Here is a 20,742-nt window from a genome sequence, read left to right as displayed (position 1 = left end):
CTCCCCATAGTTTGATAGTGATCCTTGAGTTAGCCTGCCCAAGGAGCGGTATTGATTGGCTCTGCGGAGAATATTCCTCAGCCAGAAAGATGGTCATCATAACATTAAAAAGAAGGTTACATTGGAATCAGGGAGAGGGGGTAACCTCGGAGCACAGCAGAATATGGGAATGTTGTGTGTCATTCTGTATATAGCCTGCAGGTTCTTGTAGTGGGAGAGTTTTAAAATGGGTTCCAGTTTGTCTGATCAGACTGAAACTGTGATGTCTTTGCTCTCTTGTCCAAACAGAGAAGCCCTGATACAAATGTCATAGCAGACCACTCATACAGTCTGTCCCCAGAAGTGGTCCCAGAGCAATTAACACGAGTTCAGCTAATGGTTTCATAGCCTGGACCTGGGTTAGTTCCTCCCCTCACCCCCGGTTCCTTCGTGTTTTTAATTGACTTGCATGTGCATGACCCTTGAGTAAGTGCTGATATCAGTAAGCGGAGTGGCTTGCTGCTAACTCTGCAATCCATGTGACTGCAGTTTCCGTTAGTTCGTTCCGCAAGATCTGAAATTAACCTGATGCTAAGTGAGAGGAAGAAGAAGAAGAAAAAAAAAGGCTGCAGCTAACGTTGCCTTTTGTGAAGCAGCTGAGCGAGAGCAGGAGGGCGGCTGTGTGCAGCATGAGTGCCCGCGATCTGTGCCCGCTGCCCCGAGCGGTGAGTAACCCCCCAAACTGGGCTCTGCGCTTCGCCCTGTGCAAGAGAAAGTTCAGGGATGGGTGCAGGGGAGGGCAGCGGTCGGCAAGAAACTCCCAGGTGGGTCGGTCGTTACGACAGCCATTGCACCCGGGGTTTACTGTGTGCGCGTCTGAGCCCGGGGAGCCTTTCCAAGCGCTGTGTGCGGCGAGGTGCTGCGGGCAGGCAGCAAAGTCCTCCAGTGCAGGGGCTCGGCGGTGATCGGGGCTATGCCAGCGTCGGGAAGGCAGCGCTCTCAGGGTCGCTTGCTCTCGTGGTCTCCCTTCGGAATCGGAGCGCTCAGCACCACCCGCGCCGGGGGTGGAGCGTGCTGCAAAAGCCACCCTTTGGCCCCCATCCGAGGCCGGGGGACAGACGGAGCGGGGAGGGCTGTCGCTGGAGGGAAGAGCGTTAATGCGGGGCAGTCAGAGCTCGGAGGGAGCGAACACGGCGGCTGCGGGAGAAAGGCTGAGGCAGAAAAGAGAGAACCTCTTATAAGGGAAAGAGTTGGAGGGTAAAATGCATCGAACTGTTGAATAAAGGTGAAATGCGGTAGAAAAATCTGTGTGAAGGAAACAAGGCCGCTGGAAAAGGCTGAACTAAAGATGCATCGAGGTTGGACTGTTTTAGGTTTCAATACCGCATCTGTTCCGGTGGTATCTCCGCACCGCTCGAGGCATGGAGGGCCAGATCCCCAACTGCTGCAAATGGCTTCAGTGGAGCTACACTAAGCTCCGCCAGCTGAGGATCTGTCCGAGAGGAAATATAGAAAGAAGAGTGGGGAACCCCCAGGGAGGCGCAGTACGCGATCTCTTTGATAAGGCATTGGCTTCATACTGTTTGAATCTGTGATTTAGTGGTGGTTTGCCTGGTGGTAAAAACAAAAATAAAAAAATCTGCAAATTGCCCCAGGTGTGTCCAAGACTCTAGATCTAGCCACTTCAGCAGCCAGAGAGACTCCTCCATTTCTTTAGTTCACAGGTCTGAAAACACTGCTCATAGAGTGTGAATTGTGAGTAGTGTAATCCAGGTCTCCTGGCATGGTTGCCGTTGGTTTATCATTCTCCTGCGTGCAGATGTTATAAACTCTGATGCCATGAATTGCCATTATTATTTGATTTCACTTGATCGAAAAGCAACAAGTTCCATTGGTCTCCATCACTGGAACCTTAATTTAGGACTGAATCTTCAACAGAAACTAAGCCCTGAACTCCCCTGGAGTTGTGGGTGCTCAGCATGGCTAAAAGTCAAAGCCCTTGTTTGCTGGTAAGACGTATAAAGAGAACATTTGATGCATGGGATTTTGCAACTGATAATATAGAGGGAAACTTCTTTATGAAACGTGTCAGTTAATCGATGTGGGCAAAGAGCTATTCAATTAGATCCCAGCATCAAAATGTAGCGTATTTCTACACACATTGTCTACTCCTCTATTAAACTCTTTATGGATTTGTGTTCTGAATATTACACTAATGCCAACAGCCCCCGCTGAGCTCAGGGTCCCATTGTGCTTGGTGCTGCACAGAACACACACTGAAAAACTGTCCCTGCTCCAAAAAGTTCAGCCTCAGATCCTCAAAGGCATTTAGGCTCCTTACTTCAGTTGGTTTCAGTGGGAGTTAAGTGCCTAAATACTGTTGATTATCATGTTAATAAATTGATAGACAATGAGTGGGAAAGGAAACAGAGTCACAGAGAGGTAAAATGACTTGCCCCAGGCCACAGGCCCTGAGTCCCAGTGGAGTGCCCTAGCCACTGGACCACACTGTCTCAGTGTAAATGGGTGTGAGGTTACCTCTCTATTAGCATTAGAGAGCCTCCTGAGTGGCTTAGACATTGGACTACAGAACCACAGAATTAACCTGCCCTATTCTTACACCAGCGGCTGGACTGTGCAACAGAGACCATCTTGTTGCAATAAACCTCAGAGTAATTAATAAAGTTGGGGCCAGAAGATGCCTCCAGTGCAGGTTTTCCTGTATAGGACTCAAACTCCAAAGGACCAGTTCCCCAGTGCATTGGAATGGCACTGGACACACTGGGAAAGGGAAGACGCAAGTGGTTTTACGCCCTACCTGGAGCCTGGGGCAGAGTTTGCCCCCCCAGAGCCATGTTATGCTGTCTTGTAATAGTCCTCTAGGAACTGTTAAGTCAACTGAGAGCCGCTGAAGTCCAATGTGCTCCATCCACATCTCCAGTGTCTTCCTTATGCCATAGTGCAAAGGGTGCTCCTTGGGGCATTAGTCCCACACTGTATAGCTAGGTCTGGTAAGGGCAGTGGTTCCAACACCACAGTGTGAGGAAAGTGCTGCCGAGAAAAATGTTTAGAGCCCAATTCTGATCTTGGTCTGACAGAGGATCTAAAATCCTGGGTCCATGTAAGAAGGTTTGGGAGGCAGAGACTGTCTCGTCTTATGTTTCCTGGGAAATCCTTTGGTGTGCCAAAAAATAATCATGAATGAAGGGGAAAAAGCAAAGCAGATCTTTCAAATGTGTCTTATCTTTGGTTTCTCTCTTTGCAGGACTGTTGCTGTTGAGATGGAGTCAGTGTTTCTCAGTCTCTCCCTGAGTCTAGTCTTCATAGTAGCAGGATGGGGAAACAAGACTGGAATGGTCCTGGCAACATATCACAGGACCTGCAAACTAGTGAGTCCTCTTATGCAAACCTGTGAACTTGTTAATTGTTCACTTCTTGCTGCACACTGCCTTGAGAAAAGCAGAGGTATACTCTGAGTATGTACTCTAGAAGCACTGGCAGTGACTGCTCAGTGTAGGCCCTATTCCATTGTTTTCATTCTAGCCTATGACTTTCACTATCAGGCTGCATTTTCCAGACTTGATCTCAGCCCAAAGTTGTTGCGTTTTTTTAAATGTGAGCAAAACCTGGTTTGTCATTTTTGAATATGAGACAAGAGGCTTATATGGTGCACAGTGAATGAAGCAGGACATCTTGTGGAGCTGATTGATCAAGTGGAATAGGTATCAAGATAAATATTGCCATAGGAACAGCATTTATTCACTTCGTCTTTGAAATTAATAAAAATATGGAAATGAGGTGGGGACGGGTGTGATGCCAAATGAAGAAGTTGGCTAGGCTAGAGATCGTGATTCACAAATAGGAGGGGCCGGGGGTGTTTGGAAATACTGTGTGTACTCTCAAAAGTGGCCACTGATTTCTACGTGCCTCCGTTTTTGGGTAACTTCTGGTATCTTGGGCCTGATTTTCAGAGGTGCTGAGCAGCTGCAGCTCCCTGTCTGGAAATGATGCTTATTTGCTGATCGATAAAGTGTACTTGAGGATATACGGCAAGCAGAGGAAGATACCCCAGGAGCTTTTATGCTAAGGGATAGATTTTCAAGTGCTCAACATCAACAGTTGAGGCCAGATTTGTAAAAGAGCTCAGCTGCACCCAACGTGCTGACCAATGTGCAGAGCTCTGCAGAAAATCTTACCACTTACTTAGGTAAACAGAACTGAGCTTGAAAATCTGGCTCCTATTATGGGTGCTGAGCCCTTCAGAGGATCTGGCCTGGCATGTGGTACCAAACCAAATGCAATGCTTCCCCTGCATTATTTTCACCATTTATTAGCCTTCGTCTTTTAAGCAGGGCTAGGTGATTTCAGTATATCTGTGCTGCTTCCTGCTGACAGAACTGGTTCTGCTCCAGGCAGCCAGCTTCTGTCTGATAAGAGGCGCTGATTAGAACAGGGTGGATGCTCTCCAGTTTCTCTTTTGTTCTTTTCTCTTCTTGTCCTGTTTTCTTCTTTTTTTTTGTTTGTACTACATTAGTGCCTATAGCTCCCAGGTGAGACCAGGACATCATTGTGCTAGATCCTGTGCATATGCAAAGTAAGAGACAGCCCGTTCCCCAAGTTTTACTGCTGTTCTGTTTTACAGATGAAGGATTGAGGAAGGCATAGAGAGATTGTGTCTTAGCCAAGGTCTCACAGGGACTCTGGGGCAGAACTTGGAGATGAATCCAGAATTTGAACCCCAATCCAGTGTCTTAACCACAAGATCAACCTTTATCTCCTCTGTGCTTTGTACCCTTAATTTCTCCTCCTTTTCCTGCATCCTCAAACCCTCTTCTCTACATCATTCCAAATCCCCCTTTCTTCTTGATTGGCTCTTTCCCCTTCCTTGGTGGGGAGTCTCCTTTCTTTCTTCCTGGTCCCTCATTTTCTCTGTACTCTGTGATCCTCTTTCTCATCTGCTCAATGATACTGACCCCCACATCCAATCTCTTGATCCACATCCAATCAGTGGGAGCTGTAATGGCAGGTCTGCTCTACCAGTGCTCTGCTATATGCTGCTGCTGCCCGTGGAGCCACGAAGGGTGCAAGTCAGGGACTCAGCCTCCAGGAGCAGGCTGGCTGGTGCTATTCCAACAGGGTAGGCAGGCGGGGAGAATGTTGGAGCAGGATCATGTCCTGTCTTGGTTTACTCCTGTAGGCAGGCTCTGCTTTCCAGTGCATCCCAACAGGGAGACATAAAGGGAGATAGGGAACATAGTTGGTCAGCTGGAAAGCAGACCCTGGCTGTAACTTCAGAGCAGGCCAATCTGATCTCGTATGTCTTTTGAGGGGTAGTTATCGTCTGTCCCCAGCTGCCCACAGACTTCACCATATCAGTGATTCAGGCAAAAATTACTGCTGCTGCCATCTGATGTTTGTCATCTGGGAGAGATGGAGAGGTCAGGGTGATGGCAGAAAATAAAGAATCAGATGTTGTACACCCTCTCCCATCTGAACTCTAAGCCTTTGCCCCCAGTTTCACTATTTCCAGTGTTGTTTATATATGGATCTAGATATATTTACATTTTTTGTTTCAGGTGCACAGAGCTGTGGATTGCAATCGGAGATGGCAAGGCACAGTCCCGGAAGACCTCCCAGCTGACATAGAGGTGCTTTTCCTGGATCACAACACTATACGGACCCTAAAGAATATCTCTCTGCGGCAATACCAAAATCTGGAGACACTGAGCCTGCGTGAGAACAGACTGGAACTTATTGAACCTGGGGCCTTCCTTGGCAGCAGAGACCTCAAAAATCTCTTCTTGGCAGACAATACCCTCTTTACAAACTACTCTGTGACGGCTGCTGCTCTTCGCTCCTTACAAACCTTGAGGAAACTGGACCTGTCTGGGAATCATCTCACTGAGGACATGGTGACTACCATGCTCTGCAATCTGTTCTCCTTGGAGTCCTTGTCGCTGGCCAGGAACATCATAATGCGCTTGGACTCCTCTGTCTTTGAAAGCCTGAGCCAGTTGCAGGAGCTGAACCTGGAGAAGAACTACATCTATGAGATCGAGGGGGGCACCTTTGAAGGCCTGCAGGGTCTGAAGATGCTTAATCTGGCCTACAACTATATTCCCTGCATTGTGGAGTTTGGTCTGACCCAGCTGAAGATGCTTAATGCCAGCAACAACATCATCGAGTGGTTTCTGGCTGTAGAAGGCGATGCTGTCTTTGAGCTGGAGATGCTAGATCTCTCCCACAACCGGCTCCTGTTCTTCCCGCTACTACCAAGACAGAGCAAACTGCGCTCCCTGCTGCTGAGGGACAATGAGATGAGCTTTTATCGCAAACTTCCCAATGCTACGTCCCTCATGGATGTCACAGTGCAGTTCCTTCTTATAGAGGGCAATACCACTAATATCACTACCCTCAGTCTCTGGGAAGAGGTCAGCCTGAGCAATCTCTCTTCCTTGAACTTTCTGGATATGAGCCAGAACCAGATTCGGTACCTCCCTGATGGCTTCCTGGGAAGGATGACTTCCCTGTCTCATCTGAAGCTTAACCAGAACTGCTTAGAGACCCTTCACATCCAGGAGAGAGAACCCCTGGGCATGCTCACGGACCTTGATCTCAGCCAGAATCAGCTTTCAGAACTGCACGTGGATCTAGGTTCTGAAGGCACCCTTTCAAACCTCAGATCATTTAATCTGAGTGCCAATAGGTTGCAGAGGGTGCCGCCTAACATTTTCACCCACACAGAGATCACTATAGTTGACCTCAGTCACAACCACATAGACCTGTGTCCCCAGCAAGCTAATGCAAATGGGGCTGAATATCCCATCTGCATAGACTTAAGGAATGTAACATCCCTCAGGAAACTTTACTTGGCTGGGTGTGGCCTGGAAATGGTGGCTAGCAATACTTTCAGTGGGACATCACTAACACACTTAGATCTGTCTAACAATCAGAGAGCACTGGCTAGGGGCCTACAACCTCTAAAAGATATTGCACTAATGCTGCAGGTTTTATCTCTCAGGAACACTGGCCTCTCTTCCACCATGGAAGACATTGACTTCTCTGGCTTTCAGAACTTGGTAAATTTGGACCTCTCTGAAAACTCCCTGACTAGCTTCCCAGAGTCTTTGAGTGGTCTGAAACTGCATACCCTGGACCTCCGGAGAAACCGTCTTCCCTCTCTTCCACAGCACTCAATGCAGAAGCAACTTGGGAGGAGTCTGAGTGTGCTGTACCTCAGCCAGAATCCATTTGACTGCTGCAAGCTGGAGTGGTGGGACTTCCTTCACAGTCTCAGGACAGTGCGTGTTGTGGACAGGGGCCAGGTCACCTGCAACTACTCCTCTAACATTATTAATACAGTGGGGCTGCCGGAGTCTGTGCTCCAGAGCTGCAGGTGGATGACAGTGAATATGGCTTTGTTGTACCTGGTGCTTACTCTCCCTGCCTGCCTGACCCTGCTAGTTGCCTTTGCTGTCATCTTCCTTACTTTCAAGCACAAGCTGCTTCAAATGGTGAAAAAACAGTACAGAGTGTCCAGCCCATACTGATCTCTGGGGGCAAAGGAGTAGGCTGTTGGCACACAGAATGCAGACAGAGCAGTAACTCTGTGATTGATGTGAGGGGCCGAGAGGAGAGTGAGCAGGGGTGCTTTGGAGGGAGCAGCCAGGATACTGGCTCTCTGATGTTCTCGTTGCTGCATTTTGAGTGCATCGCTTCCTGTTGCATGTTCTCCCATTGCCCTGCGCAGGGGTAGGGCCTTCTGCCGGGAGGCACAGTGGAGGCACTTGGAGTTTAAGTCAGGGAGCACAGGGTTCAACATGGAGTCAGAAGGCAAGAGAATGGATAATTAGTGATTGGAGTAAAGAAAATGGATTTTAAGACACTGAAGATGAGTAACTGGGAGAGAAATTCAGAAGGGAAAGGTGAGGATCATGATGAGGAAGAGCTGAACATAAAATTGGAAAGGGCAAATATTAAGAAAAATCAATGAGGCAGCTGCAAAGTAGACTCATTGGATGCCAGGGAGTGAGAGGCAGGCAAGATCATCACCCTTTGCTAGAGACTTCACTGGTGACTAAGGAAGGGAGTTCAGGGTATATAAGTCCTGTGAAATACACCTCTACACCGATATAACGCTGTCGTCAGGAGCCAAAAAATTTTACTGCATTATAGGTGAAACCGTGTTATATCAAACTTGCTTTGATCCGCCAGAGTGCGCAGCCCTACCCACCTGGAGCGCTGCTTTACCGCGTTATATCCAAATTTGTGTTATATCGGGTCGCGTTATATCGGGGTAGAGGTGTATAAAGCAAATATGCATCTGTATACACTATAAACATAAACCAATGAAGCTGCAGTTCTGAGTTAAGACCTACAGGGATCTATTTTCTCCTAATTGGAAACATAAATTCCCATTCATGACAATTTACTTGAATTTATGTTGAAATTGAACAGACTTGGTCAAATCAGAGTGCGAGGATGTACAGTTGCTTTTCCCTCCCCACTGTCACCCTCAGACATTATACATTTATTCATCACCATAATATCCAGGAGATGTATGGTTTTGTGTTATACAAAAACTGTTTTACATTTATGTAGTCCCTTGAATGCTGATTAACAAAATGGGGGTTGGTTTGCATAAGGACTAATTAATTCTCAGTTGAGTAAATGAGAATATTGTATATGTATTACGTGCAAAATAGAATATGCAGGTGGAGTGTGAGAGTGAAAATCCTCATTCTATTTATTGCAATGTAGTCATTGCTCAACCAGTATTTCAGAGTTAAATATCTAGCCCATTTAAAATCATTTGGTCATCTTTGTAAATTAATGACCACGGTTAAACTGCATAGATAACCTCTTGCTAAACTTTACTTTTTAATCAACTCATTTTGAGCTGTATAATGTAAAAAAAAGGTCCTTATCACCTCAATGATTAAACTTTGAAGTACACACTTTAGTTAATGTTTTTTGAGGGTGAGGCTTTATTAAAAGAAACAAACCAGGAAATGTTTTTCCCTTGGATATCACTTCATATGGCAAATTTCAATCCGTGATTGTTTCAAATTTTCACCCCTTAAAAAAAAAAAGGTCAAAAGAGATTGGAAACTGGAAACACAGCAACAATAACAGTAGTGAGAGAACACGTCTCATATTTACATTTTGGTCTCTGTAGAAACAAGCACATGACAATGGAATTGGCAGCTGTTCTTGACTTACAAACGCATACACGTGATGATTAGATCTGTTTGATAAGATGTGTAGAACAATGCAGTTGAACATTTCTAGGCTATCCACTCTGATGTCATCAATTAGGTTTAAGAAGCTATCCCAATTAAAGAAGAGGCCATTTAAAAAAAACAGGTCGGGAATAATGTAAAATTGAATGCAAGATACAAAAATAAACTATATTCACTTTATTTTTATTAACATTTTTCTTCTGTAAATTTTCATTTGGCAACTTCTATATTAAAACACAAGATAAAAATTGTAAGTGGAGTCACAACCCTGCTCCCTTACCAAGTTTATGTGGAGTTGTGGGAAAGCCATGCTGATGCTGGCACCGAGTATGGTAGATAGTAGAGTGCTGTCTGCAAGCTACTGTACTACAAGCCAGTGCCTGCATCTGGTCTGCCGTGGGATTCCCAGAGTAGTTATATAATTCAAGGAAGTATTTGGCTTAATCTTCATTTATTCAAAGAGTTTGTGTGGGTGTGTGACGGGAACCCAAGGGTGCAACCTGGAACTAGGGTACCGCTGTGTCCCCTTAACTCTCCATCTTGGGCTATCTTTCACAATGCTGTGTTAGTGACCTGGAGCAAACCCCTCCAGGTGCTGTTATCACTCAGCACAACAGCATGTGGATCCCCACACTCAGCTAGGTTGCATGAATGTTCCTAAAGCCACTCATGAATCACACAGAGAAAGGCACCAGCCAATTCCCTCCAGCTCCCCAGCATTGCACCCCAGAGCTATATCATCTTGTCCTGGTCAGAAGCCTGACTAGTGTAAGTTTATTACCCAGTCTGCCCCTTCCCTAATGTCAAGAGGACATATACAAGCTTTTGTAAACTGAGTTGAGATTTCCCAAGCACTTCAACTGAAACACAGTTTTAGGTAAAATATAAAACAGATGTATTAACTACAGAGAGAGAGAGATTTTAAGTGATTATAACTGGTAGGCATAAAAGATCAGAGCACAGTCTAAATCTTAAATTTTGTTACACTAGATAGTATTTAGATCAAGCAGTTTTGTCACCCCACCAAGCCTGGGACCAATTTCCTCAGTTGAAATCTTTGTCTTCCAGTGTTCTTGTTGCTTCCTGTGTAGGTGGGGGAGGAGAAAGGCAGAAGCATGATGCTACTGTCCCCTGTTTTATATCCTCAGTCCATGTGCCTGGAAGACCCTAGTCCAGGCATGCCTGGTGGGCCTTGCTGAATCACAGGGTTGAGCAACCCTGGTGTGGTCTTGTGCAACTGAGTCACAGAGTTGAGTAGTCCCCACTGTGTGGTACTTGCTCAACTGTCTTTGAATTGTAAAACCCTTGTTTACTATTCCCTTGGTGATCAATGGCTGGTGATGATTGTTCAACACCCGCCCAGAGGTTGGTCACTTCCTTTGTCATTGTCACTGGAGAACTAGCATTAGAGCCTCTCAGAGCTTGTCTACATCAGAAAGTTGCAGCGCTGGTGAGGGAGTTACAGCGCTGCAACTTAGGAGGTGTACACATCTGCAGGGCACCACCAGCGCTGCAACTCCCTGTTTGCAGCGCTGGCCGTACTCCCGTTTTGTCTTGGGTGTAGAGGATCCAGCGCTGGTGATCCAGCACTGGTAATCAAATATAGACACTTACCAGCACTTTTCTTGACCTCCGTGGAATAAGCAGGTATCCCAGCATACCTGAGGAAGCCTCTGGTAATCAAGCTGGTCTCCTTCCCCGGTTTGCTCTCTCGTTCCCCGAACCCCGAGCAAGCAGGTCTCCTTCCCTGAGGTTTGCTGGGTGGTTCCAGGAACGCGAGAGCAAACCGCGGCGAAGCTGGTCTCCTTTCCCGGTTTGCTCTCTCGTTCCCCGAACCCCGAGCAAGCAGGTCTCCTTCCCTGAGGTTTGCAGGGTGGTTCGGAGAACGCGAGAGCAAACCGCAGCGAAGCTGGTCTCCTTTCCCGGTTTGCTCTCGCGTTCCCGGAACCTCCGTGCAAGCAGGTCTCCTTCCCTGAGGTTTCCTGGGTGGTTCCGGGAACGCGAGAGCAAACCGCGGCGAAGCTGGTCTCCTTTCTCGGTTTGCTCTCGCGTTCCCCGAACCCCCCTTGAAGCCGCCCAACAGCGCTGCAGTGTGGCCACATCTAACACCACTTGCAGCGCTGGTTGCTGTAAGTGTGGCCACTCTGCAGCGCTGGCCCTATACAGCTGTACTAATACAGCTGTAACAACCAGCGCTGCAAAATTTTAGATGTAGACATGGCCTCAGACTTATAACATATTTCAGTAATAGCCATCCAGCATAATCTCATAACTTTATACACACCAATGATATACATATTTGGACAGAACAGTGGATTTCAGCAGATCATGACTTTTCATATGATATCTTTCATGGCATGGTTTGTAGGAAATATATCATAACTATATGACAGGGTGGCTCTAGCTTTTTTGCTACCCCAAGCAGCGAAGCGAAAAAAAAAAAAATAAAAATAAAAAAATAAAGCCGCGATTGGTGGCACTTTGGCAGCAGCTCTACCATGCTGCTTCATTCTTCGGCAGCAATTTCGTCGGGTCCTCTGCTCCGAGAGGGAGTGAGGGACCCGACGCTGAAGACCCAGACGTGCCACCCCTTTCCATTGGCTGTTCCAAGCACTTGCTTCCTTCGCTGGTGCCTGGAGCTGGCCCTGACAGGGGTGAATATGGGGGTTCCAGGGTGCTGTTTTGAGGTACAGAGTGCCACAGGGTGGAAATTATCAGGTTTATCTGGGCATTTATTGTAATTCACACTAGCTATTAAGTGCTCATCACCATAGTATCTGAGCACCTACCTGTTCCCCTCAGGCCACATTTCCTGGTCAAGGAGCTGTGTGAAGAGTGGCATGGTACCCATCCCATACACTAGGATGTTCTCAGCTCACTAAGTTGGTTCTGAAGCCACTTAGTTGTGCTGTTGCCATACAGGAACCATAGTGAGAGTCAGGGTCTTGCCTAAAGCATTCTCAGACAAGAGATTTGCCTGTGAAGTGAACTTCCTGAGATTAGACTAATCCAGGGCCTCATAACATTCATGCTCATTGCAAGACTCTTCTCTTCGATAAATCTTTCCCTCTGTAACCAGTAAGGGGTGACTGGGGGGAAAGAGAGTAGGGAAAGGGCTGAAGAAAGTTGGGAGAGCAGCAAAGAGTCCTGTGGCATCTTATAGACTAACAGATGTATTGGAGCATGAGCTTTCGTGGGATGCATCCATTCAACAAAGTGGATATTCACCCATGAAAGCTCATGCTCCAATATGTCTGTTAGTCTATAAGGTGCCACAGGACTCTTTGCTGCTTTCACAGATCCAGACTAACATGGCTACCCCTCTGATACCTGTTGGGAGAAGCATCGATGAACTATGAAAACTGATGCTGCTCTGGGTTTTGTGGTTGAGAAATCTCTTACGACCCTAGCACATTTTCTCTTTCTTTAGATTTTATTTCTCTAACGCTGCTCGGATTTCTCTGGTTGAATGTTGGTCTAAGGTTTACTGACATTCCAAAATAATTGGCTCTTAGCATAGCCTCAGTCGAATATCTGCCAGGTCAACACCAAGGAAGCTGTTGCAACTGGCACAATTTAGAGCAGCCCTGAGACTGTTCTATATGGTTCTGAGGGCTAGAAAAGAATCCATTGGGCCCTAGTGTGGGGACCCATAAAGATGGCTTAAAGCCACCTTTGTTCCCTGCCCTCCCACCTCGGCTGTGATGAGAGGAGATCACCCATAGCTGAGGACTAAGCACTTTATTTCTAGCTCTCATGTACTTAGTCCTTGATTTTGTAAGTTGGGTTGTAACACAATATGGTGAATGGAGATACAGTCACTGATGTAGCTGGGCCATGCCCACTAATGGTTTTGAATATTAGATTGGACCATATCCTAGTAATGGGACCAAGTAGAGGAACTAGGACAGATGGCAGGTGTGGTCATAGTGGCTGCCCTATGAGGAGGTAGGCAGTCATGCTCTGCAAAAGCTGGAGCCTGTGCACTGAGAAGCCGCTGTGAACGAGACTAGCCACTGAGACGATGCAAGATTATTTGGCACCTCCTATTCAAACCACTGACCTTGGAATGAAAGAGGGCAAGGGGAAAGAAATGGGGCCCAGGGCATTTGCTCTTTATTGTAAAAGTGGGTGGAATAAACACCTTGATGTGAGGGGGGTTGGTTCGTTCCTAAGGAGGCATGGAGCTGATCCAGCAAAGCACTTAAGTTTGTGACCAGTCTTATTGAGGTCAATGGGACTATTCCCACTCTTAATTGGTTTGCTGGATTGGGGTCCATTAAGAGGAGGGACCAGTCTGTGCCCTTCCCCTCCATCTCTGGAAGAGCGAACAGGGAGTCAGGACTCCTGGATTCTATTCCTGCCTTTGCCACTGAGTCTCTATGACACTTTGGAAAAATCACTTACCCATTTGTACCTCAGTTTACCTTTTTGTACAAAGGGATAATAATACTTGCCTACCTTTCAGGGGGCTGAATTCATCAGCTGAAAAATGCTTTGACATCTTCTGTTTAAAGGAGCTATTGACATACAAAGTAATTGTAAAAGGATTTTGATGTGCCTCATTATTTATGGCCCTGATCCTGTGAAGTGCTCAGCATCTGCAGTTCCCATGGTTCAGCACCTTGGGGTGTCTGGCCCTGTGGAAGGAAGCCCAGCAGTATTGATGAGCTAGAGCCCCACATGGCCAGGTGGTGCTCTGGGATGAGGTGTCACGTCAGCTTCTCAACTCTGGTTTACCTTTCCTCCTTGTGCACATCTTTTCTTTCCTCTCTCTCTGGTGGGGGGGTGGGGGTGGGCCGTTCTCTGAGTAGAACATGAACTGCTCTGTTTCCATGTGCATCTGAGCTGTGCTAGTGTGGAGTCGGGAAATGCTCTTTATACAGGGGAAACAAGTACTTGGAAAAAAGCTTGTTGCTATTTATATTTTAGACAGAAATAACTGAGACCAAGGTAAGTCCCAGGCTGGGGAAACCCTTGAGCAATTTCAGTTATTCTTTTGCCCGTAAGCAGTTCTCTAATGACACAAATCCAGAACACCAGGATAGAAGTGAGACAGTGATGAGCTATAAATATACACACATCTGTTACATGAATACCATTCCCAGCAGTAGCTGGTGCTAGCTGGATCTTGTTTGTTTGTAATTCCTGTATTTTTTTTTCCATTCGTTTATTCTGGTATCGTTGGTAGGTGGAAACAGCAGTCACTTAGGGGCTATATCTGCAGGAAAACTACTGAGCCTTGGGAACGAGATGGTTACCGATGTCAGTGGGAAGTAACGATGGACAGTTGAATTAACAAGATAAATTAGATACAAAGAGCCACTCGGGGCAGGTCTCCAAGGAGGTTAGAGTGCCTGGGACAAACTGCCACTGCTCCAAGGCAAGGGGGGTGTTTACAATGGGCTGACGGACTGAGGCTAGAGTCAGAGACCTGTAGGGCAGTGCCTTGCAATGGAAGGCTGGCTACAGAGGGGTAGAAGACGTCACTGCTAGCCTTCATAGGGGATAAGAATTCTGTTCATTAACATCTGCCCTTTGTTATGGATTTATTCGCAGAAGAATGTAATTAGGAATCACTGCTTTAAATATAAAGCTTAATCATAAATCTGCTGAGTGAGTGGCAAAGCTCCTGTTGGTTTCAGTGGTGCAGGATCAGGCCCTGCGAGCAGTGCTACAAGCACAGAATTTGGAAGCTTAATGACACTCATCCAGGCCATTAGCCTGGAATGCACACTGAGCTTTTCTTACTACTTGAGGCCTCCCTGTGGTGGTTTATAGACAGGAAAACCACACGCGCAGGGTTGGGCCCAGTTCTCTGTTCTCTGGTATATGCACACATGCCCCACTCTTCTACCTTGTGTCTTAGCCTTTTGCTGAAGCTGACACCAGGGGCCAAGTCCCCAACTCTGCATGACTAATACGCAGTGTCAGTGGGGGGTTGAGTTGCAGTGTACAATGCCCCCAGGACGTAGGTGCTGGAACTAGGGGTGCTTGAAGTGGTTTCCATCATACGCAGGGTTTACAGTTTGGTTCAGTGGCTCTCAGCACCCCCACTATACACATTGTTCCAGTGGTCCTGCCCCAGATAAGTCAGAGCACTCGGACATTTTGTATAGCTGTGGAAAAATGTACTTGAGCTTGACCAGTGCGTTGTTGAATTATGGTTCTCTATGTGTTTTTAGCTATGGAAACATGCTAATTGCATGCAGTTATCTCATGTTAATCACATGAATGATCTATTAGTTCTAAGCTACTGTCTCCAGGACACTCTTAAAGCATGTCTCAAGGGATTAACATCAGTGAGACGGTATCTCTTACACCGAGTGCTTGCAGCACCTTCTGTCTGAGGATTTCAAGTAGCTTTACAAATGCTAAGCTAGGTCTAAATGCAGTTCCTTTGACTTCAGTGGCTCAACATCACTGGAGTATCTGGGCCATTGTGTATGGCTCTCAATGCCTCTGTGAGGTAAGTTGGAATTATTACCCCTGTTTCACAGATGGGCAAGTTCAGGCAGTAAGTAATTTTGGCAAACATTTCAAACCTTTAAAGTTAGTCGCCTAAATCCGGAGTCAGCTGCTTCAATAAAAGCAAGCTGAGGTAGGGAGGTTCACAAGCTCTGAGAATAAGCGCACCTTTATTCAAGTGTCTGAAGATGGATTTAAGTGACTGTCATAAACATTCAGCTAAGGATAGCATAAAATCCCTCCTTTATCTGTAAAGGGTTAAGCTCAAATAGCCAAGCTGGCACCTGACCAAAAGGACCAATGAAGGGAGAAGATTTTTGTTTTGTCTCTCTTTGTTGTTCTCTCTGGGTCAGTGAGGAACCAGGGCAGGGAAAATACATCTCCTAGAGCCATACCTGACCTAAGCATCTAATATTACAAATTGTAAGTAATAGGAAGGAAATGCATTAGATTATCTTTTATTTTAGCTTGTGAATTTTCCCTATGCTAAGAGGAAGGTTTATTCCTGTGTTTTTTTTTTTGTTTTTTGTTTTTTGTAACTTTAAAGTTTTTCCTAGTGGGGAATCCTCTGTGTTATAAATCTTATTACTCGGTAAAACTACCTTCCATCCTTATTTTACAGAGATGCTTCTTTTACATTTTTCTTTATAGTAAAATTCTGTTCTTAAGAATCTGATTGGTTTTTAGTGCCCTAAAAACCCAAGGGTCTGGTCTGTGCTCACCTTGGTTACCTATTTGGTTGGTATATTATTCTCAAGCCTCCCCAGGAAAGGGGGTAAAGGGACTTTGGGGATTTTTTGGGGAAACAGGAACTCCAAGTGGTCCTTTTCCTGAATCTTTGTCTAACTTGGTGATGGCAGCGATACCATCCAAGGGCAAGGAAGAATTTGTGCCTTGGGGAAGTTTTTAACCTAAGCTGGTGGAAATAAGCTTAGGGAGTCTTTCATGTGGGTCCCCACATCTGTATCCCAGAGTTCAAAGTGGAGAGGGAACCCTGAGATGGTGGTAGGGGTGGGATACATTTGGTTACACCCAGACAACTGCTCAGAGTTATATAACATACCAGTATTGTTAGAAACTGGACTTTCAAGAGGATACAATTTCAGTTGTTCTTCCCTTGCTTTTTCCACTTGGAGTTGAAGTCTAGCCATGTGCTGTTGCATCTGGTGAATCCTCTCCTCTCTTTTAGCAGCTTCTTTCTTTCTTTCATCCATCAGCCGCCTTCTTTAGCTGGGCCAAGGCTTGCTTCTCTCTCATTCGAATTTCTGCCAGTTTTTGTTCATGCTTAAGTTGCAGTTTATTTGCTGCCTTTTGCATTCCAATTGCTTCTGCAACTTCTGCAGCATCAGGTAAGGGCTGTGCCTTCTGATCACTGGCCATTAACAAATCTCTCACTTCTTGATTTGTAACTTTCTTTCTAAACTTTATCCCCTTTTCTGAACACACATCTTTCAGGACTTTTTTGTCAAGGCCTTCATATGCTCTTTGCTCATCCATTGCAATTGCTCTTTAACCAACCAAATTCTCACTACCAAAATTCAAATTTGGATAGCATGGGGTTCTGACCCAAAGCTTAATTGACTTGGTTCTGTGGATCCTAGCATGACTATGCCACTGTAACAATGCTGGTTCTGGTGGGACCCAATTAAGAGTGCCAATTCGGGACAAATTGCTTAAAGCAGAGCAGTTATAGCCCAAGGCTGTGGTTTTTCCACCTCTAAGGCAAATCAAATCAGCCAGACAGAGGGGACTTTGGTTTTACCCCACTGGCTAACCACAAATCAGACAATCAATTCCCTTAGACACTCCAGTTTCCCAGTATCACCACCAGTGCCACTTGTTATGGGGATGAATGGTTACGAAAACCAATGCCACAGTAAAAGAAAAAAGGTTCTCCCAATCCCAAAGGACCAAGCCCCAGACTCAGGTCAATATACAAATCAGATCTTACCCACAAATCACGCTGTTGCCAATTCTTTAGAATGTAAAATCTAAAGGTTTATTCATGAAAGGAAAAAGATATAGATGAGAGCTAGAATTGATTAAACTGAATCAATTAAATACAGTAATGGCAAAGTTCTTGGTTCAGGCTTGTATCAGTGATGGAATAAACTGCAGGTTCAAATCAAATCTCTGGAGTACATCCCCCGCTGGGATGGGTCATCAGTCTTTGTGAACATCTTCTGTTTGTAGCAACATCTCTCCAGAGGTATGAAGCAGGATTAAAGACTGTTTGGGGAAGTCCTTCCACTGGGAGGGAATGGGCAAGGATATTTCTACTTATGGCCGCTCTTTTGAGGTGTGCCAAAGAGTGGGATAAGCCCAAGACCAGGTCAAAGCCTCTCTCCAGCCACTCCCCATTACTGAGGTTCCATTTCAGTGAGTAGCTATGGATAGTTTTTATATAATTAGTAGCCCATCTAGAGATGCATGTGTCTTATTCATTCTGTTTTCTCCTAGAGCTCCAGGAAGAAATTACAGCCAGTGTGGAGCAGGCTGTCCAGCACTGTCAATGATTTGGGGAGTGTGTCATAAACATACAGCTAAAGGTAGCATAAAATCTCTCCTTTACCTGTAAAGGCTCAAATAACCTGGTTGGCACCTGACCAAAAGGACCAATGAGGAGAGAAGATACTTTCAAATCTGTGGGGCAAGGTTTTCGTTTTGTCTCTCTTTGTTGTTCTCTCTGGGTCAGTGAGGAACCAGGGCAGGGAAAACATATCTCCTAAAGCCATACTTAACCTAAGCATCTAAGATTACAAATTGTAAGTAATAGGAAGAAAATGCATTAGATTATCTTTTATTTTAGCTTGTGTATGTCCCCTATGCTAAGAGGGAGCTTTATTCCTGTTTTTTGTTTTTGTTTTGTTTTGTAACTTTAAAGTTTTGCCTAGAGGGGACTCCTCTGTATTTATAAATCTTATTACCCTCTAAATTACCTTCCATCTTGATTTTACAGATATGCTTCTTTTACTTTGTTTCTTTAGAAAGAAGTTCTTCTCTTAAGAATCTGATTGAGGGTTTAGTGTCCTAAAAACCCAAGGGTCTGGTCTGTGCTCACTTTGGTTATGTATGTGGTTGGTATATTATTCTCAAGCCTCCCCAGGAAAGGGGATAAAGGGACTTTGGGGATATTTTGGGGAAACAGGAACTCCAAGTGGTCCTTTTCCTGAATTTTTGTCTAACTTGGTGATGGCAGCGATACCATCCAAGGGCAAGGAAGAATTTGTGCCTTGGGGAAGTTTTTAACCTAAGCTGGTAGAAATAAGCTTAGGAGGTCTTTCACGTGGGTCCCCACATCTGTACCCCAGAGTTCAGAGTGGGGAGGGAACCCAGACAGTGACTAACTTTAATCCCGTGTAGGTGTGTGGCCTAAGTGTCATTCCCAGTGCCACACCATGAGTATGCGGGAATAGAACCTAGTTCTCCTAACTCCCAGGAATGTGCTTTCGCCATGAAAGCATACCTGCTCAGAGGGGGCAGATTCTGGCCCCTGCTCCAGCCCACTGGCTACTCTGGTGATTTACTGTCAGAGATGGAGGAACAATCCACCCAGAGCAGGAGCAGAATGAGGCTGACATCAGTGGCACTATGCTGCCTTCACTCCGAGGCCCCAGGATCAGAGGGTGCAGTGGAGGAGGAGGCTGATCAAGCTGGGCATTATCCCTAGTTTTGAGCACTGCAGGGATTCTTGGTTGCTGTGCTGTGCAGGGGAGGCTGCTGGGGGCTGCTCTAACTTACACTGGGGGAGAGTGGAAAGGGTGGATTTTGGCCCCCACAGCAGCCCAGAATCTGGAGGGTGCAAAGATGGTGTAAAGTCTCCTTTGTATCCTTCCCTTAGGCTGTGCTACTGTCCTTGCACTTCATGAACAGACCCCAGCTTTTTCCGTCTGCTATGCCAGGTACCATGTATGGGGGCCGACCAGTCCCTTATCCTCATGTCCCTGCTGCTGGCCCCTCTGCATTTGAGGTGGGGCAGAAAATCTGTTTTTTATGTGCTGGGAACAGTTGCCTTTAGCGCTATTGTGAGAACTGAAAAATGAGTGTGCAGATTCTGCCTCACAGGGCGGATGTGTTCGCTTCCTCTACCTTGCTGAAGAGCAGCAGAGAAGTTGACGTCAGTTCTCCTTTTTGGGGGGAGTTGAGCGGGGAGGCAGCCTCAGCTCAGCCTGTGGGCAGGAGGATGGGCATCTGGCAGTACCCAGCAGGAAATGGGTGGAATGGAGTGGGCACGAGTTCAGGATTTATTCAATCAAGCAAGACCAGGGTAGAGGAGAATGTGCATGAATTAGAGATCGAGAAGTGAAGGAAGCTTTATGAAGGCAACTAGCTGCCTTGCTGTGTTCATATTGTCTTGTCTTCTGTTCCCATAGCAGGAGCTCCCAAAACTTTGCCTGCAGTCACCCCAGCTGGAGGAAATGGGGGCTGGAGTGGGATTGCACTTTGACTAGCTTTTGGCTTTGTATTTGGGTCTAGAGCTGGCAGCATTTGGAAGGTTTGGGTTGAGGTGGGCTCTGGGTTCCCTCAAGTTCAGGTGGGATTCTGCTGTTCATAGGGAGGTCAGTGAGGTGTTTTCTTGGTTGCGTGGCTGGCAGGCAGAAAGGGTGGGGAGTTGGGTAGACAATGAAGGGACTTTCTGCCTCTAGAAGGGGGTCAGGACTTGGGCTGGTGCATGACTGGGCTGTTAAGAGGAAGTGGATTGGTTTCTATAGTGGGGGAGGAGGGTTGTTAGTTGGGAAGGAGTGGATTTCCTCCAACTGGAATGGATGGGGTGGTTGGGTCAGCATTGTTAGATTGGGCAACTGCGTTGGTTACTTTAGTGGGGAGTGGTGGTGAGGGGAAGAAACTTGTGTGTTTTAGGGACTGCATGTTGATTCATAATGGGGAGGAGGGTTGGGCAAGCTGGAACAGTGCTGATTTTAAGGTGTTGGGTTTGATCTATAGGCCTTGGGAACTCTCTCCATGCCATGCTGCCACAGCAGCAATCAGCAGAGGCGTTTGGGTTAGATCCCCCTGGATTTAAGTAAGTGCCCGGATTCATTGTTGGGTTCAA

General features: G+C 46.3%; 1 protein-coding gene across 3 annotated transcripts in view; it reads left to right on the top strand.

Moving 5' to 3' along the window:
- The first annotated feature begins 560 nt into the window (after positions 1–560).
- NRROS (negative regulator of reactive oxygen species) overlaps positions 561–20,742 on the top strand; it is a 31,490-nt gene continuing 11,308 nt past the window's right edge. The window contains exons 1-4 of one of the 3 annotated variants that reach the window (XM_030575968.1): positions 561–704; positions 3,245–3,368; positions 5,556–7,375; positions 18,150–18,238. In XM_030575968.1, coding sequence (XP_030431828.1) covers positions 3,261–3,368; positions 5,556–7,375; positions 18,150–18,238 — 2,017 coding nt within the window. In that variant the 5' untranslated portion in view covers positions 561–704; positions 3,245–3,260. Of the gene's footprint in view, positions 705–3,244; positions 3,369–5,555; positions 8,161–18,149; positions 18,239–20,742 lie in introns of those variants that run through there. The other 2 variants (XM_030575969.1, XM_030575967.1) reach the window with 2 other exon arrangements.

The sequence above is a fragment of the Gopherus evgoodei genome, chromosome 9 (assembly GCF_007399415.2).
Source record: "Gopherus evgoodei ecotype Sinaloan lineage chromosome 9, rGopEvg1_v1.p, whole genome shotgun sequence".
Classification (NCBI taxonomy): Eukaryota; Metazoa; Chordata; order Testudines; family Testudinidae; genus Gopherus; species Gopherus evgoodei.
Note: the sequence above shows the minus strand (reverse complement) of the source record. Positions and strands in the feature narration are given on the sequence as shown.